We start from the raw sequence: 17,605 nt of genomic DNA, 5'->3' as shown, positions 1-17,605 counted from the left end.
ATTTCATATGTGATCTGATTGGAACACAGAAAGATTATGACCTGAAGATTGGAGCCTGAATTTAGGGCTCTAAATTCTAAACAACGGAAAATGTTTTCCAAGAAAGGATATTTTAGAAGAGAAGTGACATGATTAGAGCATCTCTGTGAAGGGTGAATTGAAGAGGGGAGGATATTTAAGGAAAAATATTCTAGTAGCCCAGAGGGATAAAGTCCTGATCATGAGTGAAGGCAGATGTATGGAGGATCTCTAGATTTCGGGCAAGAGGCAAATATTCATCAAACAAGCTAGTACCAGGAGATTTCATCGATTCTATTTAATAAGATGAGTAAGTAGAATGTGGTCTCAGGATGATTTCCATACAAATTAAATTGATACCTTAAAATATTAGGGGGATAAATCTTAATATATTTGGAGAATTCTCTCGTTGTCAGAAAATGTGATTTCTGTGTATACCTTAATAGCCATGTTCTATAAAAATAAATTTAAGAAATGTTTAAAGAAGGTTTAGATATTTCATTATAGTTATATATTATTATATAATATTATTCATTATATTTAGATATTTCATTATAGTTATGTAACTTTTAGATATTAGGTATTTAGATATTATTTAGATATTGATTCTTTAGTTAGATTTGGTTTTCTAGTTGTAGGATAATATAATGTCATTTATAATACCTGTTTCCATTGTGAAGAATCTCAGTTCATTTACACTCCTAAAATTTGTGTATTTTTCTTAATCTATTTTTTAAAAATTTTATCTTCAGGGAGTGATGATGAATATAGTGATGATGATGACATGAGTTGGAAAGTGAGACGGGCAGGTGCTAAATGCTTAGATGCTGTTGTTAGCACCCGGCATGAAATGCTTCCAGAATTCTACAAGACTGTGTCTCCAGCCTTGATAGCCAGATTTAAAGAACGTGAAGAGAACGTAAAAGCAGATGTGTTCCATGCATATCTTTCCCTTTTGAAGCAAACTCGTCCTGTGCAGAGTTGGCTTTGTGATCCTGATGCAATGGAACAAGGAGAAACACCCCTGACAATGCTTCAGAGTCAGGTTTGTAAAAAATTTAGAAAAGGCTTTCCGATTGTCAAGTATTTTTTTATTATGCATATATATGTGTATGTATGTGTGTGTGTTTGTGTGTGTGTATGTATATACACACACACACACACAGAAAAGCTGTAGTATTTTAATGTTTTAGAAAATCTTAATTTGATTGTGAACCAAGACCATCTATTTCATAATGATCATAATATGAATGTGTTTTGCCAGGTGATGATCACACCACAAATATAATGTTGTTGGTTTGTTATCTACTTGATAAAGAATAAAACTTAAATGGTCAATAATAGTTTTAATCTTCATGTTTAAATTTTGGTTGGTTATTATAACTGTTAGAATTTTGCATTACATTTCCACCATGGAGTTCTTAGTATTGTCCATATCATTTAAAAATTGTATATTTTTTGCAGGGTACATAAATGTTTTAATATTGAAAACTTATTGAGAAATATACCTGGGAAGCAAAAAGTTCTAAATTAGAGGGATATATGATAGATTTGATACTACACATAGAATTGGGGTGTGGAAACTTTAACCTCCAGTGTTGAATCCTTAAAATGGCTTAGAAGGGTCCTGGGGAATTGCCTGAGACACATTAGGTAATGATGACTACTTAGCCAGTAGTATTGCACAGAGGTAGGATCTAAGCATAGTGGTCTCTGCTGTGTTGTGCCTACTACCTTTAGGAGGTACAGATAGAACTGTACTTTCTTCTGAAATCTGCAGTAATTCTGATGGTTCTTCAGAGAATTGGGCCCAGTGTCTTGCTATTGTTCATTTGCCTGATGGTTGTATTGTTTTTAAGAAGTTTTTAGAAACTTACCTTGCTGTTCACAACGAATATTTATTAATAAATTCTGTTTTGGATAAGTGGCTGTCATTTAAAAGCTAAGAACTTGATGAGGGGTATTCCTGGACTGGATTTCATCTGTAGGTATTTGGGGGTGGGGAGGTGGGAGGATTGTTGTTTGAATATGTGTTTTTTTTAATCCTCTGGGCATATTATTTATAAGACAGACCCAAAGGAAGGATTTGTATGTTGCCTTTAGAAAAATTATAGAAAACTTTATAAAACAGAAATATCCTGTTCTTCAACCATATTTGTCAGTGCCACTATTATTCACAATATTCTGCTAGAGCATTCTTCAATTAAAATTATGAACGCTTAAGTGTAATGTCAATGTTCTTTTTTTTTTTTTTAGGGTTTTTTTGCAAGGCAAATGGGGTTAAGTGGCTTGCCCAAGGCCACATAGCTAGGTAATTATTAAGTGTCTGAGGCCGGGTTTGGACTCAGGTACTCCTGACTCCAAGGCTGATGCTTTATCTACTATGCCACCTAGCTGCCCCCCATGTTCTTTTAAACCATGTTTCTTATGTTTCTTTGAATCATTTAAAAATTATAGCTTTGATAATCTTGAGATTAAACAGTACATTTCTTAGATTTCTAAGTTGATTAGTACCAAAAGACTTTTGTTGCTGTACAGAATGAATTAGCCAAGAATTTTAATACAGGCAAAATTACTTTCATATGAAGCAAGTCAATACTAGTGGGTTTTTAATGCAAAATGTATAACGAAGAAATGAGTTGGAAATGGATAGTGAAAAAGTTTTAGCTGAAAAAACAAATAAAAGATGCATTCCAGCCTGTACATTCTCCCTTTCCCTAGTAATTTGTGATAATTACACTGGAAATCCCAATGACTAAATCAGTTAATGGTGGTTTTTTTGATAATTATAGGTTCCCAACATTGTTAAAGCTCTTCACAAACAGATGAAGGAGAAAAGTGTGAAGACTCGACAGTGTTGTTTTAACATGTTAACTGAGCTGGTAAATGTATTACCTGGGGCACTCACACAGCACATTCCTGTACTTGTACCAGGTAGGAAAAGTAACAAAGAATTGATGTTTGAAGTTACAATTTTTATTTCAAATTTAATGCCTTTAGTTTTAAATTATTTCCTTCAAAATGAAAACTATAAACTATAAAATTACATTCATAACTTCAGTTGTTTAACTGATAGATTGTTCTGTCACAGTAATTTGTTTTTAAGAAAAATTAGATTGGTATTTATAGCTGAAATGGAAAGAACTTAGTTTTAATTTTAATCTTTGTTAAATACAACTAGGAAAGAATTTTGGAAGAAATTTCAACAATTCAATTATTCAACAATTTAAACAATTCAGATACCTCTTGAGGTATTTTCTCTACCTTGAACAAAATGCATTATAGTGATTCTGGGTTTTCTTAACATTTTAGGGATAATTTTCTCACTGAATGACAAATCCAGCTCATCAAATCTGAAGATAGATGCTTTGTCATGCCTCTACGTAATCCTCTGTAACCACTCTCCTCAAGTCTTCCATCCGCATGTTCAGGCATTGGTTCCTCCAGTAGTGGCTTGTGTTGGTGATCCATTCTACAAGATCACATCTGAAGCACTTCTTGTTACTCAGCAGCTTGTCAAAGTTATTCGTCCTTTAGATCAACCTTCTTCATTTGATGCAACTCCCTACATCAAAGATTTATTCACCTGTACCATCAAACGGTTAAAAGCAGCTGACATTGATCAGGAAGTCAAAGAGAGGGCTATCTCCTGTATGGGACAAATCATTTGTAGCCTTGGAGACAATCTGGGTAGTGATCTACCTAGTACCCTTCAGATTTTCTTGGAGAGACTAAAGAATGAAATCACCCGGTTAACAACAGTGAAGTCTTTGACACTGATTGCTGGGTCCCCCTTGAAGATAGATTTAAGACCTGTCCTGGGAGAAGGAGTACCTATTCTTGCTTCTTTTCTTAGGAAAAACCAGCGAGCTTTGAAACTGGGTACCCTTTCAGCTCTAGACATCCTAATTAAAAACTATAGTGACAGCTTAACAGCTGCCATGATTGATGCTGTTCTGGATGAGCTTCCACCTCTTATCAGTGAAAGTGATATGCATGTATCCCAGATGGCTATCAGCTTTCTGACTACACTTGCTAAAGTGTACCCCTCTTCCCTTTCAAAGATAAGCGGGTCCATACTCAATGAACTTATTGGACTTGTGAGATCACCTTTGCTGCAAGGAGGAGCACTCAGTGCCATGTTAGAATTTTTCCAAGCTTTGGTTGTAACTGGAACAAATAATTTAGGATACATGGATTTGTTACGCATGTTGACAGGCCCAGTTTATGCTCAAAGCACAGCACTTACTCACAAGCAGTCTTACTATTCCATTGCCAAATGTGTAGCTGCCCTTACTCGAGCATGCCCTAAAGAGGGACCAGCTGTAGTAGGTCAATTTATTCAAGATGTCAAGAACTCAAGGTCTACTGATTCCATTCGTCTCTTAGCTCTACTTTCTCTTGGGGAAGTTGGGCATCATATTGACTTAAGTGGACAACTTGAACTTAAATCTGTAATATTAGAAGCCTTCTCATCTCCTAGTGAAGAAGTCAAATCGGCAGCGTCCTATGCATTAGGTAGCATTAGTGTTGGCAATCTTCCTGAATATCTACCATTTGTCTTACAAGAAATAACCAGTCAGCCTAAGAGGCAGTATCTTCTACTTCATTCCTTGAAGGAAATTATTAGCTCTGCATCAGTGGTAGGCCTTAAACCATATGTTGAGAACATCTGGACCTTACTGCTGAAACACTGTGAGTGTGCGGAAGAAGGAACCAGGAATGTTGTTGCTGAATGCTTGGGTAAACTCACTTTAATTGATCCAGAAACTCTGCTTCCACGGCTTAAAGGGTACTTAGTATCAGGTAGGTACATAAGCTTTCTGAGAAAAAGGAATATGTCTTTTGCTTTGGATAGTCATTAATTGTTTTGTATATTGAAATATTGTAATTAAATGTAAAAAAAGATCTTGACATTGGGAGACCTAAATTCTGAGAAGCAATAAGAGACATTTTAATTAAGTCACCCAAATTTCTGATTTCTTTTCCTTAACACAGAAAAATAGAGTGTTTGATCAGAGGATTGCCAATTTGTTTCTTTTTAATAGATAAGGAATACTTAGGTTATTTAATAGTGAATATTCCATATTAATGCCATTTTTTCCACTTTTGAAGAAATAAGTGTGGATGTATTCATCCATTTGAGTTAATATTTTATACCAGACTACTTTTTAATACTATTAAGTACAAATAGTTATAAAAACTTAAAGCCCTAATTACCCTCAATAAAGTGTGTTCTCTGAAATGATTTTCATTTGCTATGGTTCCTTAGATTTATTTGTGTGTCTCAGCTCCTTTAGACAAGTAAAAATTGATATAGGTGATGATGTTCTTGACTACTTTGAAATCTTTAGGTAAGAGAAGATACTTAGAATGTGTATGAACAATTAAACTAATGTTAGTGTTGCATTTTTTTCTTTTAAAAGTAAACATTAAGGTTTCCAAGCCAAGCAAGTTTATTTTTTCTGATTTATTCCCCCCCCCCCCCCTAGTTCAGTTCTGTACAATGATCATGGAAATAATTACTTGTAAATTTTTCATTTTGGAAAAGTTGTCCTGATATAGAATATAAAGTCAGAGGACATATTTTGAGTCTTTGTTATCCTGAGTACAGTTAAAAAAAAGCACCATTCTTTGCCAAATAAAAATTAAAGAAGTATAAAAAGTTTGGTTACTACATCAATTTGAAAGTAATTATGGTAAGAATTTTTAGTGTTTTTATGTCAATAAATTATTATTCTTACCAGGCTCATCTTATGCCCGAAGTTCAGTGGTTACAGCTGTGAAGTTTACTATTTCTGACCATCCACAACCCATAGATCCACTACTAAAGAATTGTATAGGTAAGTAGGGACAAAGTTTATCTCTTATTAACTTGATTTTTAGAAATATTTGGAAGTATTTGATGTCTTGTCTAAGGTCAAACAAGTAACATCAGAGTTAGGTTTAGAACTCTGGTTTAATTTTTCAGTATCCAGTTTTAGAGTCCATACCGTATACATTGTAGTGGGCATAAAATTTCTTTTCCACTTATCACCAAACAGATCAGATTTTAATGGAGTTGAAGAGGAAACAAGAAAAAAGAAAAGAATTCTTACATTGTTTATTGAGTTTAAAAGGGGCTTAATTATTTATGGAGTAAATTAATAGTGTACAGGTAAATTACAGAAGTAGAGTGGTGAAAAGTTTTACTCTTTGGAGACATGAGTTTTCTTAGGATATTTGGATACATATTGTACCAGAAACAATAATTTACTCAGAAAGACACATAGATTTGATATTGCTCTTTAATTGGATATTGAGAGATCTGGTTTCTAATCCCAGCTTTGCTACCAACTAGATGAGTGGCCTTGGGCAAGATACATAAATTTCTCGATTCTAAAAGATTGAGGTCCTTCAGCTCTAAAATAATGTTGTCTTTAAATAATTGTTTAAGTTGTTTAAAGTTGCTGTGTTCTGGTTTCTTTTTTTTAAGAAGAGAGTCTTGTAAGGAAATATTTAAGAACCTATTTAATATCTTTTCTAGATTTCATACTTTTAATGGTGAATTCAACCTTAATGCTTCCTGTCCTTAGTCTTTTTAAAATTGATGCTATGTGTTGTTTTTATATCAGTCATTTACAGTTATAACAAAGAAAAATAGTGAAGCAAAACTTACCAGTAAAACATTTTTGTACCTGTGGTCCATATTCTTAGAAGAGAGGTCATGCTTTCCCTGATTTTTTTTCTAGACCCTTGTTTTACCCTAAATGCTGATGAGAAGATCATTCTTTTTAAGCTTGTTTATAGACTGACTTTTTGACTCCCAACATTTGTCTGTGCATCTGTAAAGGGAGGTTTAGAGAGGTTATACGGAACTTTCTTAGATTGTTAGGGTGCTTTATATGGAAGAGCATCAAGAGAATTCATGGCACATTTGTAGAGTGAAGCCATTTAACACAAAGTTACTTAGCTTGCACACAGGGATAAAGGACTTTATAAAATTCCCAATTTAGAGTCCACCCCTTCCCTGCTTCCTTCCCTTCCTTTTCCCTCTTTCATTCATATTGTTATCCCCTTTCCCCTTTTAGGACTTATAATTTCATGATGCCTCCTTAAATATAAAGTTTGGGAAGAATAATATTGAAAGGAAACAGAATTATGAAATAATTGTAAAGTTTTCAGTTTGTGTTAGTTTTTAAGTGGCTTCTTTCATTATTTATAGGGGACTTCTTAAAAACTTTAGAAGATCCTGATTTGAATGTAAGACGAGTAGCCCTGGTAACATTTAATTCAGCAGCACATAATAAACCATCCTTAATAAGGGATCTTTTAGATACTGTTCTTCCACATCTCTACAATGAGACAAAAGTTAGAAAGGAACTTATAAGAGAGGTAAGTGAAGTTCATTTATATATTTTTTAATTTGAGGAAATGGGGTTAAGTGATCCAAGTTCACAAAGCTAGGCAGTTATTAAATGTCTAAGGACAGATTTGAACTCAGGTCCTCCTGACTCCAGGGCCAGTAGTCTATCCACTGCACCATCTAGCTGCCCCAGTTCATTTATACTTAAATAAACTTATTTAAGCTTATTTAATGAGCACTCATATACATACTCAAATTTTCTGTCTTATTAACAGGTAGAAATGGGACCATTCAAGCATACCGTTGATGATGGCCTGGATATAAGAAAGGCAGCTTTTGAGTGCATGTATACACTTCTAGACAGTTGTCTTGATAGATTAGACATCTTTGAATTCTTAAACCACGTTGAAGATGGTTTGAAGGACCATTATGATATTAAGGTGAGATATTTATGTTTCCTTGTAAAATGTCTTTAAGACTCTCATAAAATGTATGTTAGCAGTGTAATAAGAAAGTAGAATTTTTGGTCACAGTTAGCATGCTGTTTGTAGTTAATTGTTAGTTGTGTTTTGAACAAAAGCAGATTACTATTGTTTGTGTACGTTATAGAAGATAACTATTGGAGTAGGAGAGTGGGGTTCCAGGAGGTTGTGCTTTTCCAGAAACAACCAGAAAGTTGGACCAAAGTATCACAGTATTACTTATTGGTGACATTTCCTCTCCCAGTCTGGACATCTGTCATACTCTCTGTAGAGTGAATTTCCCTAACTTCAGTTTATGGTGATTGCTCCCTATTCTGAATTAGTGTAGTAAGTATTATTTGAGATGTGGAGTTGTTCAGGAAATACTAGTCCCTCTGATAATAAGGGCTGCTCACCTACCTTTGGTGTCCACCTGATTTGCTCAAGTCTCACTTGTGATTCCAAAACTGTAGCATATATGGTAACTACATCTTGCCAAACCATTTCAGCAGATGGGCTCAACCAGTTTATTGGTATCTGATATCACCATCGTGAGCAGGCAGGGTGTCTTATCCCAAGCATGAGAAGACTTCCCCTGGTAGATGGGCTGTTGAGAACAATTTGTTTCAATGACCATCAAGAGACTGAAGTTGGCATTAGATGTCAGAGATACCAAGGTCATCTACTGGCATTCTGGGTCATCATTGGTCATCTTGACTTTTGTTTTGCCACTAGACTTAAGTGAAAGAGTGAGATTGATGCCTTTGTACAACTCTTCCCCACTTAAACACAATTCATATACAAGTCAAAAGACATCACGCATACCATTTTGCCATTTTTATTTACCTCAAAGGCCTGGAGTGGCAAGAAAGCAAGCAATAAAGTAGGAGGTATGGGTATGCTGAAAGCCATAGTCACAATCCTGCATGCAGATTGCCCAGGCTATTCTCTTTTTCTCACTGGATTGAAGGTAACAGTGGATTTGGTTAGGCCCCCTGAATGCCTGAATAGCCTTTTTTAAAGACCTCTTTGTTCAACCTCCTGGCTTCTAGTAGTTAGCCATGGCTTATAAAATTGATAGTAAAACTAACTTCTAGAATCAAATTATTAGTAAAATATAGTTGTATATAGTTATTGAATTCGGTTTAGGGCCTTTGGTTAACTGGACCAGAAGTGGTATATAGTTAACTGCAATTATTTATCTTTCACTGTGTATAGAAAAGAGAAATCCTCTTATGGGTAGTGATTCATCAGGACCTTAAGTTGAGACCCTCAAGGGGAAAAAGAAAAGGAAAGAGTTTTGGGCTCTAATGGCCTGTATATTTTCTTCTTCCTATTTTATATCAACTTTTCTGGCATTTACTAAGGATTGCACTTGATATCTAATGCATTCTTGAATAGTATTTGTTTTATACTCAGAAAGTTGTCCCAAGCCTAACTTTTGCCTATTTTGGTTCCTAATAGATGCTTACATTTTTGATGTTGGTGAGACTGTCTACCCTTTGTCCAAGTGCAGTACTGCAGAGATTGGACAGACTTGTTGAGCCGCTACGTGCCACATGTACAACTAAGGTAAACATTGAGGAGGGTTGACTTCAATTGAACTTGGTGATGTTTTAAGCTTTTTAATTTTCCAAATTTATTGAAGGTACGAATATCTCATTATTAGAACACTTCAGATCAAGTTCAGTCTCAGTGTTTTGTGTAATTGAGTGAATGAATGAAAAAAACTTTTATTCAGCATTTCATTGTGTACCTTGCACCTATGTTTACTAAATGCTGAGATTAAAAAAAAAAAGAAAAAAGGGACAAACTCCTTGTTCTCAGGGAATTCATGCTCTAATTGGAAGAGAGGGTTTGTAGAAGAAAGTTTGTCTGCAGGAGGCAGGGCAGGGGAGTATGGCAGATGGCAAGACCTGGAGTTGGGAGGCAGCGTATCTTTTTTTTTTTTTTTTTTTTGGTTTTTGCAAGGCAGTGGGGATATGTGATTTGCCCAAGGCCACACAGCTAGGTAATTAAGTGTCTGAGATCAAATTTGAACTTGGGTACTCCTGACTCTTGCTCTATCCACTGTGCCACATAGCTCCCCCTGGAGGCTGCATAACTTGTAGGCTAGATTATTATCTGGGATTTTATAAAACACCCAAAAAATGTCTCTAGATATTGAACCTGAAGGAATTGTTTGTGTTTAATTTCTCCCCTTTGCTCTCTGGTGTAGGTAAAGGCAAACTCAGTGAAACAGGAATTTGAAAAACAAGATGAGCTAAAGCGATCTGCCATGAGGGCTGTAGCAGCGCTCCTGACCATTCCAGAAGCGGAAAAAAGTCCACTAATGAGCGAATTCCAGTCACAAATAAGCTCTAACCCAGAGCTGGCAGCCATCTTTGAAAGTATCCAGAAAGATTCATCATCCACTAACTTGGAATCAATGGACACTAGTTAAATGTTTGTTCAACATATGGGGACCATTATATTGAATGATGCACTGAATTGACAGGTTAATCATAAGAAATGGAAAGAGAAGTATCTAAAACTTCACAATGTTCCACTTTTATTTTCTTTCATGGAGTCAGTTTGGCTTTCTTCCATTGTTGCTTTTGTAGCTTTTATTTCAAAAATATGTATTTCCATAATCCAAAGGTTGTAAAACTACTAATGTTTTAGTGGTTTTTGAGCCACATTTAAAATGGAAATAAAGTTAGAATTTATGGAGTATGGAATTAGGTTCCAGTATCCATTTGCCCTGTAATGTTTAGGATTAAAATGTTAAAATTTTGTGACCATGAATTTTCTTTTATAATTCCTTCTTTTACTGTTTTAAAACAAAATCAGAAAAGCCTCTAGACAAATACCATGTTTTTGTATAACTTTTATTGTTTTTGTTTCAACGATATAAATTTATTTCTTTTGGCTGGCAGATAAGAATTTCTGTGTAAGATTTATTATATCGCAGAGGGTTTTGGCATTTTAGAAAAACAGAAGGTATCTTTTTTTTTAAGTATGGGGATTAGCAAATAATACCCCTGTTGTACACACTAATTTTGCATGAGCAAGTTTACAAATATATATTGTCTGTAAAGCAGCATGTGCAGTGTATTCATAATACAAGTTAAATAAGTATTGTATCAGTGCAATTTTCAGATATTTATTTTTGCACAGAAAACATTTCTGGAGAGAGGATTAAATTGGTTTTCTTAATGTCAGTTTGAGAGAAATTTCAGATTTTTCAAATCAAGTTCTTTACTTAATCTTTTTCCACTTTTTAAAAATTAACACTAAGTTTACTTTCTTATTTTAAATTTAAATATTTAAGTATTCAGGTTTTCTCATCCATTTTGTTCATTTTTCCACCTAGAAATTCTAGAGCCATATTCTTCATCCCTTTGGGTCTCTTGAGTACACATTATTATGAAATTTTATAGCATGAACTTAAAAAAAAATTATTGTAAGATAATTCTGTATCAGGTTTTATCAGGGCTTGTTAGCTAACAACTTTTTTGTTGTTGTTGTTTTTGTCTGTTTTCCTCCCCTCCTTTATGGAGTGTAAACTGTATTTGTTAAGCATTAGTTGCTTTTCCTGAATGTAGGACTTATGCTGCGGGGAAAAAATCTTGTGCAGTAATTCTTTAGTTGACTAATTTTGAACATATATATAAGCAGTCTACATTTCACACTGTAGCCTCTTCCTACAAATGTGTGGTGCTTGTGTAATATAAAGCTGACTTCTAAAAATAAATGGCATCTCCTAATGCTATTCAAATACAGTAGTTTACATGTACTGAAAGAGGCAGCCATTAGGTTCACTAAATGACCAATTTTATGGGAAGCAAAGATATTTGAAAACTGCACCCTTTGTTTTTGAAACTGTGAATTAGGAATATTTTCCCTGCTGTGTAACTTGAACTGCTTTAAACATCTGAATTTACAGTAGTATTAGTTAACAGCACATTGTAGTAATTAGTTAACAGCTTTGATGCTCTTATTTGAGAGTTTCAGATAATGCACATCACATTACTATTATTAAGGATGCTAATACATTCAAATGGAATCTTTTATGAAGTTGCTGCCATTTCTGTATATGGCAGTTGATATATTAACATAATTTGCATAGACATGTAATTAGAAATTTATTTAGAGTTGTTAGTATATTATGTACTATGCATTATCAAGGTGTAGATGTTGTGGATATATTTTAAGTATTCGGTTTTCTGGTTTCACAATAAATTATAATACTGCAGGCTCTAGGACTGAATAGGAGGTTGACATGCATGGATTTTTGTGGATGTCACTGTTAATTACCTAAGGTTTAAATCCAAGCATTTTCATATGTTGAATTTTTTTTTTATTCTCAAGGGTTTCTTTTTTTTTTTTTGTAACACATGTTCTGTTTTCTTCTGAGTCTTGCAGTCTACTTTTTCTGATATATCTGGAATTCTATTTTTTAATACCAGAGGAAATAGTTGATATTGCACTGAAATGAAAAACAGACACCCTCCTCCCTTTTCTTTCCTCCAGTTTTAAGTGCTGAATCAGACTTATGATGACTTTAGTAACTAGAGACAGTGTTATATGGAAAGAAAACTAGTTAGAGGTTCTAGGACTGACTGCCATTAAATTATCCATGTAATTAAGGGCTTGTCACTTAAATTTTCCTGGCCCTTGGTTTCCTCATTACTAAATTGAAATGGAATCTGAGGATTTCAGTCAGATTAAATTAGACAACAATTGGTATTACTTCCATTTTTTTTTTACTGATCCTGTCCTTGTGATTACTTCTGATAATGATTATGACCTTTCTATAACTCAGATGTTTTCTTCAATAGTACTGTGCAGCCAAAAAATGCCATCAGTTTGCAGCCAGCTTGATGATGAGCCTCTTGGATCTTACTAGTCTTTGGTAAAATAACATAGCCCATCACTGATCCTGTACTTGAAGCCTTTCCGTATTGCTATAATGATGGCTAGAATCTGGACTGAGCCTCTGAAAGCCTGGGTCAGTCTTAGACCATAATGAGGCATTGGGATAGAACTTTACAGGTCACGGTTTTTCAGAGTATTTTATGCAGGTTTACACATTTTAATGAATCCCAGAGTCATATTCAGTTTTCATCATTGCAGGATTTTGTTGTGATTATATTATTAGAAGTTAGTCTGTAAAGGTTAGTTACAACTTATTCTCAGCTCAGATTTGAGTGAAGAAATGGTCTGATCACATGTAAAGAGGAAAATGTCATGTGTATCTATGTCTTTATGCCTATTTCTTTCTTCCTCCAAATTCCTGATTCTTTAGTGTTGGTTGTTTTGAAAAGCTAATACGTGTACAGTGTTTTCAAGAGCTGATGAGCTTTTTTGCAGATAAGCTTTTAAAATAATATAATTATTTGAATTTAATGCTCACGGGAACTTGGAAATTCTAGCACAAGCCCTGTATTTATATATGTATTTAACTAAGACCCAAAGAGTGTGTTGTGTGACTTGCCTAATAGAGACTTCTGTTTTTTTATCTGCTTTATCAATTCTTAACAATCTTTCTCCCTAAGTTGAGAGAAAACCCATAAAGACAATTAAGTCTCTTTCCTAATGCAGTGGTCTTCTGTTGTAAGCTTAAACACTTCTCGAGGAGATTTTTGTACTTAAGAAGGCTGCTTATTTCCAATTTTGAACAGCTTTGCTTTTTAGGAAATTATATCTGGAAAATCTTAGCTAATGCCCTTTGTTCCAAGTTCTTTTTGGAGACATACAGAATAGGTCTAAATCTTCTGATGATGGCCCTTAGAATATATTTTAAGACATCTATCTTGAGGTCCATACAGTGTCATGTCCCTATCCTCTTGCTTGTCCCTCCCCCCCTTATTTTCTTTAAGGATGAGTTGCCCTAATTCCTTGAATTATTTTTCATATGACTTGGTTTCAAGTCCTGGTTACTAGTCTTTTAGACATGCTCTCTAGTTTGTTAATGTTGCTCTTTCATATCCAAGGTTCTAAATTTGGCCTAATCAGCACAAGAAAAAGTACTGGTCTTAAATACTTTCGTTTCTTAAGTCTCTTTATGTACCCTAAAATGGCATTAGTTTATTTAACCCAATAAGTTTGTTGTGAAGTAAAAAAACACTTACAAATGAATTTCTGTTGAACCTTACCTTTTCCCATCCTATATTTATAATAGAAGTATAATAAGACTTGATATCTTTAGATTTTTCCTTGTTAGATTTGATCCCTCTTTCCAGTCTTTGTGAAAATCAGATACTGATTCTGCTCTCTAACATTAACTATTGCTCCCAGCTTCACATCATTCATAAATTTGATAAGCATGCCTTCCATATATCTTCATCTAAGTTATTGAGAACTTTGATGAAAGAGTCAATGATAAATCCTAAATAGTTGAGGAGTTCTATAAATATTAACCTTATTTAAAAAAAGAATAAGAATGAAGAAAACTTTTGCTGTACTAGTTATTTGCAGTAAATTGTAGCCAGTCACTTGTAAGCAGTTTATAAGATCATAGATTTTTGAGATGGAGGGTACCTTATAAAGAATTGAGTCTATTCCCCTCATTTTTACAGACAAGGGAAACAGTCATATTGGAGGTTAGATGACTTTGCTCTTGATTTCATGGAGTATAATTATCTTGAGGCAGGATTTGAACTCAGGTCAATGACTTGACTTAAGGCCAACACTGTCTTCTTACATGTTGCTGTTCATGAACTACCTATTTCCATCATAGAAGTAGCTTTGTTATGTGAACTCCGTTTCAATGATAATGCTTGTGTGAATTCTACCTACAAAATTCTGCTTTATAGTAACTCTCCACCTGTTCTCTGTGAGCAATAAAAATGGGACTATGTGAATGTTCTAGTTTAGAAGAGATATGTATTTACACAGTCTTCATTGAACCCCCACAAACAATGTCCAAAGATGGACTGCAGTCGTGAGTTTCCCATTACTAGAGTCTTTGAAGCAGAGTGGAAGGTATCTGGAAGTTGTGGATGAAATTTATGCGACAAGATGATAGAGATTGGACTAGGTGCTTTCTATAGTCTGTTCCAACTTGGGAATCTGAGATTCTACTTTCCCTTCTGAGCTTCCCTATCTCTACTTTTAATTCCAACAACCCAGCCAATTTAGTCTATTACTAGATTACTTGTGAAAACCAAAAGAAAATAGGAAATGCAATGACTATTGGAAGTTTTATCTTCTAATTTTCATTTGTAGGATATTTAATTGGGGTCTATTTTAAAATTTATGCCTAGTTTATGAAGTAGGAAATTGAGACATAGCCAGTTTTTCTTCTGAGAACTCAGGTATAATTTGGACTTAACTATAATTAAATTTGTTGCATATTTATACCCTTTTGACCCAAGAGCAACTCTAAAATAGTTGTCCCTATAATAATGTTAACTCATAGAGGTTGAAAATTCCTTAAGTTTGTTATTAAAAGTTTTACAGCTTTTAAATAAAAGCTCAGTTACAAAGGAAATTTTCCTTTACAAGCAAATGTAACATCAGAGATCTCTTCAAGCTACCAACATCTAAGAGCTATGTTAGACTTTTACAGATTCATCTCAATGCCCTATTCCATTTATACCATTAATGTGATCATTATTAATGATTACTATAGTTATAAAATGGACTAAGATCCTTACTGTATTTAACTTGATGAAAGTGAACTATTAACTATTTTTAAAAGTACTTTCAATAATGGTTTGAAATATATGGAACTTTCTTAAATTTTAATCAAATAGAAAATTGACATCTTCAAATACGATTTAATCAAGGTTTTACATAATATTAAAATTCTCAACCTGCCCTGGAGCAAATCAAACGTTATAGCTCTATCTTGGATCATGTTATATAATAGTAAATTTTGTTTTGAGATCTGCTCTTAATTTTCATTGTTATTGATGAAAAAAAACCAGGTAAACCCCAAAATAGAGTTTTTTTCTCAAGGAAAGATTTTTTTGGTTAATGGACTATTGATCAATTAACAAATCGTTTCATGCTAGAGGTTGCAAAAATTCAACATGAAAGTTGATTCTAGAGGTTGCATGCTAGAGGTTGTAAAAATTCAACATGCAAGTAATCTTTAAAAATAATCTTTTAGTTTTATTGATAACTTTTCTCATCACGGTCAGTTCTTTCTCTGGAAACTTTTTCCTTTTTAAAAGTTCAGTCAAGCAAAACAAATGCATTGAACTTGTCTGAAAATACTTGCATCTTTCCTCACCTTGTAGTTCACTTAAGTGCTGAGAGCCCTGAGGCCTAATCACCACCTAAGCCCACTCTTGCACTTGATCAATGCATTGAGACTAATTGCTTTCTAATCTGACAAAATGAGGTAATTTTGTTCATGATCCATAAAAGCAAATTCATATTCCTTCTGCTTTTCAAAATAAGAAGCAATTGTTTTCTATCAAATTAGGATTTCTTGACCGTGTTCGACCTTGTCACCCTGAAATATTTTAGTACCTAACAGAATTGTTTTCCCATAACCCCCTTTATAATATTTAGATAGTATTTTCCTCCAAGGAAACAGTATATACATTTGTTATGTTCACAGGATATTGCAAAAGAAAATACATTTTCCATATTAAATAAAGTGAATTTATAAGAATTCTTACCTTAGGTGACTTATTAATAGATAAAGTATTGAAGTATACTTTTAAGTACTGAACATTTTCAGATTTCTATGGTTTTATAAAACTTTTAGGCCTCAGAAAATCAGCTACTTGGTTGTTGTTTATTGGAGTTTTAATATAAAAGAAATGTTTCATTTGATTTTTGAATTCACCCCAGTTAAAGAAAAATCTGAAATTAGAAGAGATAAACTTCCTATCAGTTCATTGAACAGCTTGTAAGAATTAGAGTGTAACCAACTATGTTATTGAATACAGGAAATCATTTTTGACCTTTAAAAATAGCAAAGTTTTTAGAGTATGGTGTCTCCCATCTCTGCTATTCTGATGACAATCTTTTTAAAATTAATCAATAGCAAATTCAACAAAGTTATAACCAGGAAGATGGATGTATCCCAGCATATAGGTATCCTGATATTTTGGAAACATTTAAAATTTTATCTACTGAAGCAATAGATAACTATTGGGCAAATTAACCCTGATTTTCAGAGGTTCTCTAGAAATGAGCTCACAGTTCATTTCTTATAGGTTGTTAACAAAATCCATTACTCTATCTAGGTTGTGCATCAGTTAGGAAAATAAAAGATGATTAATAGAAAAGGTTTGTTTTTCATGCTTAAAACACTAAAGGCTACTGAAATCAAGCAATTTATATATTTTTCTATTATCAATACCTTTCTTTTCCACACCTGCATTTTCCATTACAAGATGAGCAATCTTTTCAAATGGAATGTAATGCAGAATACTACTTTGTTTTGACCAAATATTTGCTCATGTTCTTCAATATATTAGATATAGATATGAAAGGGGAATTTGAATGGTTAAACCCTAAAAACCTTAAAAACCTTTTGAACCTTAAAAATTCTTTTTTTAAAAAAATGCAAATAAATCTTTTTAACAAAACTGAAATTGATAGTTAAACATCCATTTTTATACTGGAGTGAGGAGAGAGGTGCAGAAATGAAGTATATAGATACATACACATGCCATTGTATATGTGTGTAAAATACCTGTGTTCATGAGGGTAATATTCAAATTATTTAAATACAAGTTTCTGACATTTTAAGCCAACTGATTATCTGTCACTAATAGACAGTTTTCTATTCCCCGCCCCACATTCAGTAAGCAGATACAGCATAGTTTTGTGA

General features: G+C 33.7%; 1 protein-coding gene across 1 annotated transcript in view; it reads left to right on the top strand.

Moving 5' to 3' along the window:
* Positions 1–10,611, top strand: part of CAND1 (cullin associated and neddylation dissociated 1) — a 39,832-nt gene extending 29,221 nt beyond the window's left edge. Inside the window, exons 8-15 of the mRNA XM_074226195.1 lie at positions 771–1,063; positions 2,811–2,952; positions 3,331–4,824; positions 5,766–5,861; positions 7,223–7,392; positions 7,639–7,803; positions 9,289–9,396; positions 10,043–10,611. Coding sequence (XP_074082296.1) covers positions 771–1,063; positions 2,811–2,952; positions 3,331–4,824; positions 5,766–5,861; positions 7,223–7,392; positions 7,639–7,803; positions 9,289–9,396; positions 10,043–10,267 — 2,693 coding nt within the window. The 3' untranslated portion in view covers positions 10,268–10,611. The remainder of the gene's footprint in view (positions 1–770; positions 1,064–2,810; positions 2,953–3,330; positions 4,825–5,765; positions 5,862–7,222; positions 7,393–7,638; positions 7,804–9,288; positions 9,397–10,042) is intronic.
* The last annotated feature ends 6,994 nt before the right edge of the window (positions 10,612–17,605 follow it).

The sequence above is a fragment of the Macrotis lagotis genome, chromosome 2 (genome assembly GCF_037893015.1).
Source record: "Macrotis lagotis isolate mMagLag1 chromosome 2, bilby.v1.9.chrom.fasta, whole genome shotgun sequence".
NCBI classification, from domain to species: Eukaryota; Metazoa; Chordata; class Mammalia; order Peramelemorphia; family Peramelidae; genus Macrotis; species Macrotis lagotis.
The sequence above is the reverse complement of the archived record's forward strand: the minus strand, read 5'-3'. Positions and strand labels throughout refer to the sequence as shown.